Below are 14,242 nucleotides of genomic sequence, written 5' to 3'. Positions count from 1 at the left end.
TTGGTACACTCCATGCTCTATATGGACTGGAAAAAATAGGATTGATTTTGACTAGAATTGGTCACCCTGTAAAAAGGTGTAAAAAGGGAAAAAGTCAATAAAATACATGTTTATAAAAAGGTTATATTAGAAATCGAGGGTTTAGTATCTGTTTCTATTACTATACAAAGATGTACCAGTTTAGCTCTTAGCCCTCAAAATATTCTCAAGAGATTCATCAAGAAGATGACTCCAGTAGGACAGCGCGCTTGACTAATCTCAGTGCTTGAAAGTAAAACAAGAGCCTACAGTAACTAATGTATACTTTTTAAGTTAAAAAAAGAAGCACAATTCTGTCAAAGTCCATGTGAAGACTTACGGGCCTCGGACAGTGACATCCTATCTCCAGTGATCATGCTCTTAAATGTTCAAAGTGTGAAAAGTTTCAACTTATTCCCGTCAGTAGTTTTAGAGATACCATCTTGCATGAAGAAAGTTAACCAACACCGACGCCTGGGAGAGTACAATAGCTCTCCCTATGTTTCGAATAGTTGAGCTAGAAAAAAAAAACAAGGAAAAAACATAATTTTTTTCAGTTGTAAGAAATTCATTACGTTCAATTGACATGAATATGTCGCAACACCGCTAAATGTCACACCTAACGCTAAATGTCGCATCATTGCCGCTAAATGTCGCAACCACATGAAAATGTTGCAAAATATTCTACCAGCGGTGGTTGTAACATTTAGCGGCAATAATGCGACATTTAGCGGCAATAGTGCGACATTAAGCGGCAACTGCGGCATTTAGCTAAAAAAAAAGTATTTATAAAAAATAAGTGGGAATGTTCATGTACATGTATACTATCCAAGCCACACACCGATTGCCTGTGGTGTAAACAGGTAAATAACTGACACACGAAAGAGACGAGAAAAACGTGCATTTTACATCAGATTTTGTTTTTGCACGATTTTCTCGTGACTTATCTATTTGTTGCCATGTTGTCGGAAACGGCGTGCATTTCGATATTCATTATTCAATTGTGATTATATACTGTTTCACTGTGATCAAATGAGTGATTAATTCAACCCCGTTAATGAAAAATTGATATATGATCTAAGGATGTAGCATTACAAAAAAAACAACAAAAAAAAACAGAACGTTTTGCTAAAATGAGATGGAAATATTTGATCACGTGGAAACCGTGCATAAAATGGAAATCTTTGATGAAAAGGAAATCTGTGATAGCATGTATGCTATTTTTGTTGACATTGTTTGTATTCCATACTTCATCAAAGGAAAATTTTTCAAGTTATGTCCAAATGTCGAAACACGAGAAGACGTTGAGCCGAAATGTTTCCACGATTCAAGAACAAGACCATTTGATAAACCTTGAAAAGATTACTGACGAATTACAGGACATTAATAAGACATCTGGGAGCTTATATTTTACCAATAACGCCAATTCTATACACATTGCAAATGGAACAAAAGTGCAAACATTTAAGCGAGATACATCTCTGTTCGTAAAGAGCAAAATTGGGCATGAATCAGTGGTGCAAGAGTCGGAAGAGTTTCCAGGCATGCCTGACCCATGTGTGAAACCTAGACGTAAAACTGAGGTTGAAGACATACTATGTATGGTATGAGTCTGTATAATTATTATTATTATTATTATTATTATTATTTTATGAGAAATAATTTCATATTTAGCGATACTTTTTTCAGATGAATAATATAACAGTAAGGATGTCCTAAAACCCTTATTAAAACATTGTACAATTCATGGTTGTTCTTTCTAAAGAAGGAAAATTATATTCGTTTCTGAGCTATGCTTATCCTCCTTAAACCCGTGTAACGAGCAGAAAATAACGAAGGAAATAATCCGTGCGTTTGGTCTTATTATACGGTGAATACACATCTTTTTAAAAGCGATATAAATGAATGTTTCAGGATATCTCAATTATTCTTTTTTCTTTCAGAAACGTCCAGTATTTTCAGTGGAATATAAAAACCCATGTTGGACGGAGGAAGAACAATTCTATTGTTTGCCTTATTTTCATCTGATTGGATTCCCAAAATGTGGGACTACAGATCTTTTTAAACGGCTTTTTATACATCCGGATATTGTTCCAAATTTTGGACGTTTTGGCAAAGAAACTTGGTACTGGTCTTGGAAACGCTTTGCTGTAAGTAAGTACATGTACTAGATTTTTAAGTTTTAAGTATAAACTTATTTATTTTAGCTCGATAATAATGAAAGTTTGAAGCTTGTATTAACCATTCTCGAGTCCGGCATAGGCGGAAACATGGTTGTGGCCATAGAAAGGCTCGAATCCAGGATTGATTAGCAGATACCTTAACCACTAGGTCACCGCTTCTATTATAATATTTAGTTGAGTTTAAGTAGCAGCATTTAGGCTTAAAACGTTCGCAAGTACTATTGCCATTTTCTTATGTCCCCCAGAATATTTTATAGTTTCATAAAAGTATATCAATGGTAATAACTACACAGTAAAGTCATCAATTCTCTCATTCATGAATGGATTTTGAAATTACTAGGCATGTTCGTGTAAGTACTTCCGTTACACATTAAGAAAACATATTACATGCAAATGACAGGTTGACAGTTTGAAAGGTGAAGGTTATACCTGAATTTCAAAATAGTACATGGACGGTCATGTCTGACCATATCTTTGTCAATAACTCATTGTAATTTTTTAATAGTTAGACTCACATTGAATATGAAAAAGTATTTCTTTACGTTTTATGTTCTGGTGACACTCTTTTATAGTAACCATGCCTTTGGTGCAATTCAAAGGTCAAGGTCCTTTCAACCGGCCCTGCGTGGGAGCATTTGTCTGTTTACAACGAAAGTTATTTCATTTTTTCTTTATTTATACCAAATACATTACAAATTATTTATTTACATAAGACAGAGGATGGGACTTGAAGCATGGTATGACCCTCAAAGAGTTCGCAATGCACTTTGATGCAGAAGTGATACGTACAAAGGTCAACAGTCAAGGTCGCCATACAAGAATAACAGGTAAACACAACGGGTTCGTTGTTAATGTCACCTAATACACAAGCTCTAATCACAAATCCCGCCAGGGACTTTGGATTCTTTCATGTAAGTAAGCTATCCAGCTAGCTTACGGAACGCAAGGATACCCCAGGTCTTCCTAAATCAGTAAAGCTGGAAAGTCGCCATACGATCTTTACATTGTTGATGCACCAAAAATAATATATGTACGAGTATATATGTCAATAATTAGAATACATGTACTCGTATAATCAAAAAGTATTTTATGCTAAATAATGTAGTAAGATCAGCTTAAAATTCACAAGTTTATCCTAATGAATCTGTAATGTTTCTACCGAAGCGACATTGAGGAATCATCACAAGTTATATAGATATGCATGAGTGATGATAAAAGGTTTTCACTGATGTAAGACTCTTAGCATACTGGCGGCGACTAAATACACCCATACGGCGACTGAAACCAACTTCGCGGCGACTGACACATCCCATGCGGCGACTCAGTACCCCCATGCGGCGACTAACTCTACCCATGCGGCGACTGAAACCAACTTTGCGGCGACTGACACATCCCATGCGGCGACTCAGTACCCCCATGCGGCGACTGACTCCACCCATGCGGAGACTGACTCCATCCATGCGGCGACTGACTCCACCCATGAGGCGACTGATTCCACACATGCGACAAATGAAAAACAAGATTAGCCCAGCGTCATTTCCATCTAATTAGGGTCTACACTGTTAGCTATTCATACTAATTTTTTATTAATATTGAAATTTCCATACTATCAACAAGAATAGTTTTATCTATAGATGAAAAATTAATCTCTTCAAAAAACCCACAGCATTGAGGGCCAAGTGGTTTGAAGTCAAGACCTTGTCCACTCGAACATGGACTCCCTAAAACATTTAACATTAAATTTAAAATCATTATGCCTTATTCATTTCAATTGATTTCCTAACCATAACATATTTCATTTTAATACAGGTCATGGAGACCCAATGGATAGTTATGATAGATTTAACGAGGAGGCTACGCCCCAAAATATCCCAGGGGCGGAGGAGCTGCTTTGGACAACACCTTTCTCTATACGCCATATCAACCCTAACATAAAACTTTTGCTGATGACGAGGGACCCTGTTGAGAGGTAAATAATAATTTGCAAGATTAAAATGGTATGCTGATGTCGATATTAAAGTAAAGCTAGTTTAGTACATTGATGTCTCAAAATACGTACCTTAAATGAATCAAACGATCATTAGACCTTTCATATTATTTTTTTCGTTGTCACCGGTCTTAATGCCTATGGTTACTGTATGCTTACTAGCATATACGTGCAAAACGGTCGTTAGTTAAACTCCTTCTTTATGCTTAACGGTTATGCACCAGTTTCCTCAATTTTAACCAGTGATTCATTGCTAAATGTTTAAAAAGAAAAATACACGTCATTCATCTTGTTCACAACCTATGTTTCGTTTGCAGGCTGTATTCTCATTATTTTTTCATCAATAACGGGTCATCTGCTCATATTTTTCACGAACACGTGGTGCAGTCTTTGATCCTTTGGAAGGAATGTGTCCTGCACCACTCTATTCGACATTGTATTTATTCTCCTGAACTTAAAAAGGCATTAAAGGTGAGATACTTTCCTTGTATACATGATAGTTCCTTATAAGCAGCAAATTGCCGGCTGTAATCGGGGTATATACATATTATTACATGTTAAAACACATGTTGTAACACAAGTTTGTTCAAACACACGTTGCTTTACTTCACTAGCATGTTTTAATCGTTTACTATACAATTCTTTTTCATACACAGTTTGTGTTTGTTAACACATTTTTTTACTGCGTTTATAAGGTCGCCGCCGGAAAGCCCAAATGGGCGACCGTACACTCAAGTCGGGCCATCCTAGAAATGCCGATATTTTTTTCGTCGATTTTTTCCAGCTTTATTGGTGGAGGTAGACCCCAGGTGCCCCTTCGGGCATTATTTCAGGCACGAGCGGGCACCTGGGTAGAACCACCGACCTTCCGTAAGCCAGCTGGATGGCTTCCTCACATGAAAGATTTCGACCCGAGTGAGGATCGAACCTACAGCGGTGAGGGACCAGTGATCTCAAGTCAGCGACCTTAACACATTTTGTGCAAGTTCGTTTTAAACACATCACTATGTCGCTTTACTATTCTAATGAAGTATATTTAAACATAAGTCATTCAACTACAAGTTGTAGGGAAAGTTTTTATAATTTTAACTGTTTTCAAAATTGTTTGAAAATCGAGAATACAGTTGACAAATCGTCTTTGGTGACCAGTGACCGCCGCAAACTGCGCCCACCGGTTAGGCAACGGCCAGTAAGGGGAGATCACTGCGTGGGAGATTACTGGCCGTAGCGTAACCGGTGCGCGGAGTTTGGGGAGTTGTTACCGCCGTAGACCGGAGTCGATGAGTAGGATACCCGTCTGTGTCATCCAGACGTTCAAAAGTTATCTTGCAAACGTCTTGATCATACAGACTACAATACTTTTTCATGTTTACATTTAATTTTTGGCTTGCAGCCATCATTTCATTTGGAAAACTTGTTCCGGTTAGGTGGTTTCCTGCTTACATCTGTTGGTGCATGATTGAACGGGAAACCAGCTGCAATCGTGCCAATCGCAACTTTTCGGCCTTTTCCGTCACTCTTCGGATTAATGATAATAGCCGATGTAGTTCCGATTGCAATTGTGACAATTCGGGCGATTCCGTCATACTGCGGAATCAGACGAAGTAATATTACGGAAATCTAAGCTATTTTAGTTACTTCGGTAATCCCAGTTTGTTTATATAAATAGGATTTCTATTTTTACTTGATTTATCGGTTTAAACCGTAATAAATTATAAACGAAATTGTTCCGTTTCAATTGTTTTTCAAGACGCAAAAGTTAGTTTCTTTTATAATTGTTTTTTGTCTGTATTAGTTTTATACAATAGAGAATGGTGACTGTAGTAGTATTCCGTCTTCAAAGGGTGGTCCTGCTTACCAAATCACGCATGAACGAGTTATATTTAGATCTACTGAACGCAATTCAACTTCTTGGGGAGGTAATCTAAAAATAGCCCATGCATATCATTAACCTTGCCACGTGCTGATCTACAGATAGCGCATCGTCTATTTGTGATCGTGTAATGTTCATAGTTGATACATGCTTATTAATTGGTACCACGTAACGAAGTATTTTAGTGCATTTACTTGTAATGATTTCGCTGCGAAAAAGGGAAAATGAAATGTGGACACTTGTTTTCCTTCAGTATCACGTTAGTATTTTTACGATTGATCATTTTCTTTATTAGTTTTATACAATAGAGAATAGATGACAAAAAATATTCGGTTTTCCAACTAAATAAACCCTTTATGATATACAAATTATTATAAATACCGTAATTCAAAAAAAAATGTGATAATAAATTGAAACAAAAAAAAAACAATTTTAAAGGGTTGGGAAGAAGGCACAACTGTGCAAGCCTTTCCTTTTAAAAGGAAACTTTATTTTTAATTGCACATGAATATTCTTTCATATACCCATTTGAAACTTCCGTATGTGCATGAAGTATAGAATTTACAAATTTATTTGAAAAACATTTACAACGTTTATTTACCAATCAAGTACGGTGCTCCTCCATGTACCGAAACTGGTCACGTGCTCCACCATGTCTCAGAAATTAACAGGGATTTTAATACAGTCGTTTAGCTGTAAAAGCATGGCGTAACTGTACAGGCTAATTCCAACACGTTTCGTTTAACTAAACAAGTATTTTTAAACACATGCCGTTTTACTATACAAGTATGTTTAAACATACTTGTTTGTTCAAACACATGTCGTTTTTTATACAAATATATTTAAACACATATTGTTTACTATACACATATGTTTAAAAAATATGTCACTTTACTGTATTAATATGTTTGAACTTATGTCGTTTTAATATATTATTACATGCATGCTCTAACAAATCATTTCCAGGTGCCAATATATGTGAGTTTCTACATAGTACATTTGAAAGAATGGCTGAAAGCGTTTCCAAGGGAACAGATATTCATATTCAGAAATGAGGATTATTCCGTAAATATCAAAGAAACATTAATACAGATTTTTAAATTCCTGGATATTGGTTGGTATTAATTTCTGACATTTTTATGCTCTTCTTGTTCTTGCTTTTAAAAGAAATAGATCCTATTATATGTTATTTTGGTTTTGGAGTGATATATGTGGATATATTACCTGTGAAGATTTTATATCACCGTAGGCTCGGGTGATATTTTATTTTGGCAGGTAATCTATCCACATATATCACTCCAAAACCAAAATAATAATTTTATTACCCTTCCCCTGCCGAGTTAAGACGATTTTAAAATAAATCATTGCTACCTCAAATGAAACGTCGAAATAAGATTCCCTTTAGGGTACCCCTTCATCTACATGACGTCACATAAATACATGACGTATTTTCTTCCGAACCTAACGAATGTAAACAAGAGAAAAGGAGTAGTCTGTTGAACGCAGTTGTTTGGAATTGATATCAAGCTTTCACAATGTCATATTTGTTTTCAATACTAATGAGAATATGTATCATTACTCTATTTTGGTAAATATTTATCATTTGACAGTTAAAAAGTGCTTGTAAATCGGAATTTACATCGCGTAAAATCAAACCGTACGCGCATCGCCACAGCGCATGTTGTTTAGAACGTGGGGTACCCAACGGGGAAATTTAGTGTGTATATTACCCGTCTGGCTCGGTAATATCAATTTCTTTCGGGTGATCAATATCCAATCAAAATGGCGGAAAAAATCTGGAAAGGTAATAAAAATAAATGTGTTTAAACTCATGCTAAACACGCTTTCTGTCCGTGCCAAAAGATTTGGACCGTCTTACCATCCTGTATGTTGTAATTAAGGATGTAACAACATTTAATTGAAATTTTATATATACAAATGTATGTTTATCCTTATTCTTCTTTATTCTCGAACATGAAATAATATGTTAAATATGTTCTGCAAATGTGTATTTGCATTATAAGTAATCATTTGCAGTACATATTTGAGCTGTGCCATGACAAAACCAACATAATGGGTTTGCGACCAGAGCTGCATTACTGGTACTGGTACTGGTACTGCAGTACGTACTGCAGCAATTTTGCAAGTACTGGTACTGATACTGAATTACTCTTACAAAATTTTGCTACTACTGGTACTGGTACTGCATTACTGTCTTAAAAAGTGGTACTGCTACTGCATTACCCAGTACTTTTGGTTTTGATAGAAATTAAAAATAGCATCAATTTTCCTCATAAAATAAAGCTGTAAATTACATTAACTATATTTTTGTGAAAAGTAAGTTATCAAATCTAAAGATAATTTGCTGCAATATTCTTCAAATGTTAACATAGTATTCATCATAAAAAGCACCAAAGACTTTAAGTAAATAAACAGACTCAATAACTCTTTACCCTAAAATATCCTTATTAAAATCTTTTATTACTTTGTATTTACTAGTAAAAGAGCAAAATAAACAGTAATTAATTTCTTCTATTCTAAATAATCCCATTTCAAATGAAAAAAGTGACATTGTTAGCACCATAAAAAGTTGTCATTTACTTTGGTATAAATTGAACAGGGGTGTGAAAGGCAACAAAAGACTGTTGTGTTTTAAATGAAAGATGTTTGCGTTGTATTTATACACTTGACTGGTTACTAAACAATTAGATATGACATGAATATATGTTGTAAATATTGTTTGTAAAAAGTATGTTAAAACCATAAAGTTGTAAATATGTTATGTTAACTTTAAAGTAAATGATTTTATTTCTTTGCTGAATAATATTTGCAATTATTTGTTTGAGACTGTATTTATTCAAACTTTGATGAATATATAAAAGTAATGGTACTGATACTTAATTACTTCACCAAAAAAAGTACTGGTACTGCAGTACCGAGCTAAAATCTAGTACTGGTACTGGTAATGGTACTGCATAATTTGCCAAGTACTGGTACTGGTACTTAAGTACTACACCCTTAGTACTGATGCAGCTCTGTTTGCGACCAGCATGGATCCAGACCAGCCTGCGCATCCGCGCAGTCAGATCAGGATCCATGCTGTTCGCTTACAAACTCTTGAACAAGTAAAGAAACCGATAGCGAACAGCATGGATCCTGATCAGACTGCGCGCATGCGCAGGCTGATCTGGATCCATGCTGGTCGCAAACCCATTATGTTAGTTTTGTCATGGCGCGGCTCATTTATTTTTTTCAATTAGAAAGGATAGCATAGATTCTTATTAAAAAATTTGGCTTAGACTCTATCGAAAATAGATTTGTAATTACCTCCCTTTATTTACATGAAATGTACATTCGGTAATATCTTTAGAAATAATGCATTTTGAACTTACAATATTGATCATTCTTTATTTGAATATCACATTTATGATATAAAACCAAATAAAATTGAGTTACAGAATTCTTAAGTCATCGCACCCCAGCAACAGCGGGTTTGCTAAATGCGTTTAGATTTACCCTGCGTTATTTTGAAGCAAAGAGAACCAACAAAACTGAGCTTAAGACTTTGATCATTTCCCAACTATCCCTCGCAATGATTTAGTAATGGTGACTGTGATTCATATATTATGGGTACACAGTTCAGACTTGTGCGTTTAATTTTATTGTTAATATCGTTTTTTATAACACCATAACATTTTATCATTGTTTAAAGAAAACATGCGGTATCTGTGACTGGGTAGCTAAGGTATCTGTGGCTGAGAATCTAAGGTGTCTGTGGCTTAGTAGCTTAGGTATCTGTGACTGAGTAGCTAAGGTATCTGCGACTGAGTGGCTCAGGTACATGTGCCTGAGTAGCTAAGGTATATGCGGCTGAGTGGCTAAGGTATCTGTGGGTGAGCAGCTAAGGTAATTGTGCCTGTGTAGCAAAAGCATATGTGGATGATTGGCTAAGGTACATGAGACTGAGTAGCTAAGGTATATATGGCTGAGTAGCTAAGGTATCTGTGGCTGAATACTAGTAGCTAAGGTATCTGTGGCTGAATAGCTAAGGTATATGCGGCTGAGTGGCTCAGGTACATGTGCCTGAGTAGCTAAGGTATATGCGGCTGAGTGGCTAAGGTATCTGTGGGTGAGTAGCTAAGTAAATTGTGCCTGTGTAGCAAAATCATATGTGGATGATTGGCTAAGGTACATGAGACTGAGTAGCTAAGGTATCTTTTGCTGAGTAGCTAAGGTATCTGTGGCTGAATAGCTAAGGTATCTGTAGCTGAGTAGCTAAGGTATCTGTGACCGAGTTGCTAAGGTATATGTGGCTGAGAAGCTAAGGTGTCTGTGGCTGAGAAGCTAAGGTACCGGGGTATCTGTGGCTGAGTTGCTAAAGGTATCTGTGGCTGAGTTGCTAAGGTATCTGTAGCTGAGTAGCTAAGGTATCTGTGGCTGAGTTGCTAAGGTATATGTGGCTGAGTTGCTAAGGTATATGTGGCTGAGAAGCTAAGGTGTCTGTGGCTGTGAAGCTAAGGTACCGGGGTATCTGTGGCTGAGTAGCTAAGGTACCTGTGGCTGAATTGCTAAGGTATCTGTAGCTGAGTAGCTAAGGTAGCTGTGGCTGAGTTGCTAAGGTACCGGGGTATCTGTGGCTGAGTTCCTAAGGTACCTGTGGCTGAGTTGCTAAGGTACCGGGGTATCTGTAGCTGAGTAGCTAAGGTACCTGTGGCTGAGTTGCTAAGGTACCGGGGTATCTGTAGCTGAGTTGCTAAGGTACCTGTGGCTGAGTTGCTAAGGTATATGTGGCTGAGAAGCTAAGGTGTCTGTGGCTGAGTTGCTAAGGTATCTGTGGCTGATTAGCTAAGGTATCTGTGGCTGAGTTGCTAAGGTATATGTGGCTGAGTTGCTAAGGTATATGTGGCTGAGAAGGTAAGGTGTCTGTGGCTGAGAAGCTAAGGTACCGGGGTATCTGTGACTGTGTAGCTAAGGTACCTGTGGCTGAGTTGCTAAGGTATCTGTAGCTGAGTAGCTAAGGTATCTGTGGCTGAGTTGCCAAGGTATCTGTAGCTGAGTAGCTAAGGTACCTGTGGCTGAGTTGCTAAAGTTTATGTGGCTGAGTTGCTAAGGTATCTGTAGCTGAGTAGCTAAGGTACCTGTGGCTGAGTTGGTAAGGTGCCGGGGTATCTGTGGCTGAGTAGCTAAGGTACCTGTGGCTGAGTTGCTAAGGTATCTGTAGCTGAGTAGGTAAGGTACCTGTGGCTGAGTTGCTAAGGTATCTGTAGCTGAGTAGCTAAGGTATCTTTTGCTGAGTTGCTAAGGTATCTGTGGCTGAATAGCTAAGGTATATGTGGCTGAATAGCTAAGGTACCTGTGGCTGAGTTGCTAAGGAATCTGTAGCTGAGTAGCTAAGGTATCTTTTGCTAAGTTGCTAACGTTTCTGTTGCTGAGTAGCTAGGGTATCTGTGGCTGTGTAGCTAAGGTATATGTGGCTGAGTAGCTAAGGTATTTGTGGCTGAGTAGCTTAGGTATCTGCGGCTGAATGGCTAAGGTATCTGTGGCTGTGTAGCTAAGGTATCTGTGGCTGAGTGTCTAAGGTACCTGGGTATCTGTGGTATCTAGGGCTGAGTGGTTAAGGTATATGTGGGTTGAGTAACTAAGATATCTGTGACTGAGTAGCTACGGTACCTATGGCTGAGTTACTAACGTACCTGCGGCTAAGTGGCTAAGGTCAGTTACTTTAAGTCATTTGCCCATTAATATTTTTTTTAGTTTTAATCCTGTCCGTGATATTCAGGGGTTTTCGTGTGAGCGTGTACGAAAATAGTTTCTAGATTGTGCCAGAAATAAAACAACATAAAAGATGAAATATGAAAACACAAAACTATGCCGAATTATGCGGAATTGTCAAGGTCATGTTGCATATTGAATGTCTATTACACAAGAGCTTTTTAATGGTCATATAGCATATTGGATATTAATAACATACGTGAAATGTCGATTTTTAACCGAATTTTATTGATCTGTTATAAAATTTTCTTTTTTTCCCTAGCTATTCCGGACGAAGCTCTTCTGAACAAAATGGAATCATTGCCGCTCTTTTATGAAACAAAAAGCAAGAAAAAAGCCGGGCCTATGCTAGCCGAGACCAAAGCAATACTCGTGGACTTTTATAGGCCATATAATGAAGAACTTGCGATGTTTCTCAAAGATGATAGATTCTTATTCAAAGATCGCTCATTTAAAAGTTTTTAGCCGAAATACATGTACGAAAGCTGCGTGGTTCTTTAATGTTTTTTGCACACGTGGTAATTCTAAAAGACTTCCTGCAAGTCTAGACTCAAAATGATTCACATTTCCTTGAAGTGTGGCCACGCGCTAAACTGTCGTCTGCTTTAGTTATTTTGTAAATCAAGAAGAGTTAATTCAAAGAATTTCTCATTACCAATGTTCCAAGAGAAAGACGTGCGTTCCTACCGAGTTTGATTTTTTAGGCAAAGTTGCCGTTGAGAATCATTTATAATAAAGTGTGATGACGAACGCTGCATGTTAGAACTACAGTTCATATTGAAGGAAAGAGTGGGGGGACCTGTTTGCATTTAAAATATGTTCTTGCGATATATTGGAAGAGATATTGGTTATAAAACGTAAAGAATGCATAATGTATAGAAATAAAAAATATATAATTTACCAAACGAATCATATCATAACTTGTTGGGTATTTTTTATGCTCCCCGAAGGGTGAGCATATAGTCGCTGCTTTGTCCGTCCGTCCGTCCGTCCACTAGTCTTGTCCGGGACTTTGAAACAACAAGAGATATCAACATGAAACTTTGTAGGTAAATAAATATCATTATGTAAAAGTGCAGTGCAAAGGAACCGTAACTCTGTCTTGCTTAATTTTGGAATTATTGCCCTTTGTTCATTTTTTTATTTTTGAACTTTGTCCAGAATATAACTCTAAAACTATAAGAGAAACCAACATGAGTTTTTGTAAATAGATATATCTCAATGGGTAGAAGTGCATGCAATGCAAAAGAATCATAACTCTGTCTTGCCTAATTTTTGAGTTATCGCCCTTTGTTTATTTTTACACTTTGAACTTTGTCCATAATATAACTCGGAAACTATAAGAGATATCAACATGAAACTTTATATGTAGATAGATCTTATTGGGTAAAAGTTCAGAGCAAAAGAACCACAACTCTGCCTTGCCTTAGTTTGGAGTTATTGCCCTTTGTTCATTTGAACTTTTTCAAGGACATAACTCTGAAACTATAAGGGATATCAACATGAAACTTTGTAGGTAGATAGATCTCATTAGGTAGAAGTGCAAAAGAACCATTACTCTGCCTTGCCTAATTTTGGAGTTATTGCACTTTGTTGTTCATTTTTTTTTCACTTTGAACTTTGTCTGGGACTTAACTCTGAAACTACTAAGAGGTATACTTTTCTGTGTCCAAAACCTATTCGGGGAGCATCACCCGGTTCAACCGGCTCTTGTTTTAAGAAGAAAAAGGAGAAGAAGAAGAAGAAGAACGTTTATTTCACTTAAACTACAAGTTTCTCGTGATTAACATACATGTATATACAAGCATACATATATAATGACATGAAAAATACAATGACATGAAAGTAAACATAATAATTATATTGGATGGACGAAACAAAATAGAGATGACACAAATATTAAAGCATAATGGCTATTACATACACAGTAGTATACACAATAAAACTTTTCATTAGTTTGAACCTGTTAGGTATACATAAAAGTAGGTTGAAATACATATCTAAGCATTAATAATCTGATATCGTAATTTGAAAGTTTTCATTAATATATTGACAAAGCATAATTGTTTCTTTATTTTTATCACTTTTTAATAATTGAGTAAACTTAAACATACTTGGTCTATTTCTATAATAATTCTTAATATATATATTTCTTAAATTTTCATATGCAGGACACTTAAACACAAAATGGAAACTCGTCCTCAATTTCATTTGTATTGAAAATTAAACAATATCTTAAATTAGGCTCTACTCTTTTCACGTGAATATCTACCTGTCTGTAATTCTAAGATTATGAAGCTGAAATACGCAGTTTTGTCAAAAGCTATTCTTAGTCTTCTTGATACAATATTTTCTAAATAAGGTGACATTTCAAAACTGTCCTTTACTGATTTATATAAAAATAATACA

At 36.4% G+C, this 14,242-nt stretch overlaps 1 protein-coding gene across 2 annotated transcripts; it reads left to right on the top strand.

Moving 5' to 3' along the window:
• The first annotated feature begins 963 nt into the window (after positions 1-963).
• Positions 964-12,719, top strand: LOC132723378 (carbohydrate sulfotransferase 15-like). 2 transcript variants are annotated; one of them, XM_060708084.1, is made up of 7 exons: positions 964-1,622; positions 1,962-2,172; positions 2,915-3,028; positions 4,011-4,170; positions 4,506-4,659; positions 7,028-7,175; positions 12,096-12,719. In XM_060708084.1, the coding sequence occupies exons 1-7, from the start codon at positions 1,152-1,154 to the stop codon at positions 12,296-12,298; spliced, it is 1,461 nt and encodes a 486-aa protein (XP_060564067.1). In that variant the 5' UTR covers positions 964-1,151; the 3' UTR covers positions 12,299-12,719. The 2 variants fall into 2 exon arrangements, with proteins under 2 accessions (XP_060564067.1, XP_060564068.1); XM_060708085.1 differs by having other exon boundaries at positions 7,028-7,126; positions 12,096-12,253.
• The last annotated feature ends 1,523 nt before the right edge of the window (positions 12,720-14,242 follow it).

The sequence above is a fragment of the Ruditapes philippinarum genome, unplaced genomic scaffold, assembly GCF_026571515.1.
Source record: "Ruditapes philippinarum isolate M1 unplaced genomic scaffold, ASM2657151v2 ctg2367_1_1_1_1, whole genome shotgun sequence".
Classification (NCBI taxonomy): domain Eukaryota; kingdom Metazoa; phylum Mollusca; class Bivalvia; order Venerida; family Veneridae; genus Ruditapes; species Ruditapes philippinarum.
This window is presented reverse-complemented; position numbering and strand designations above follow the sequence as displayed.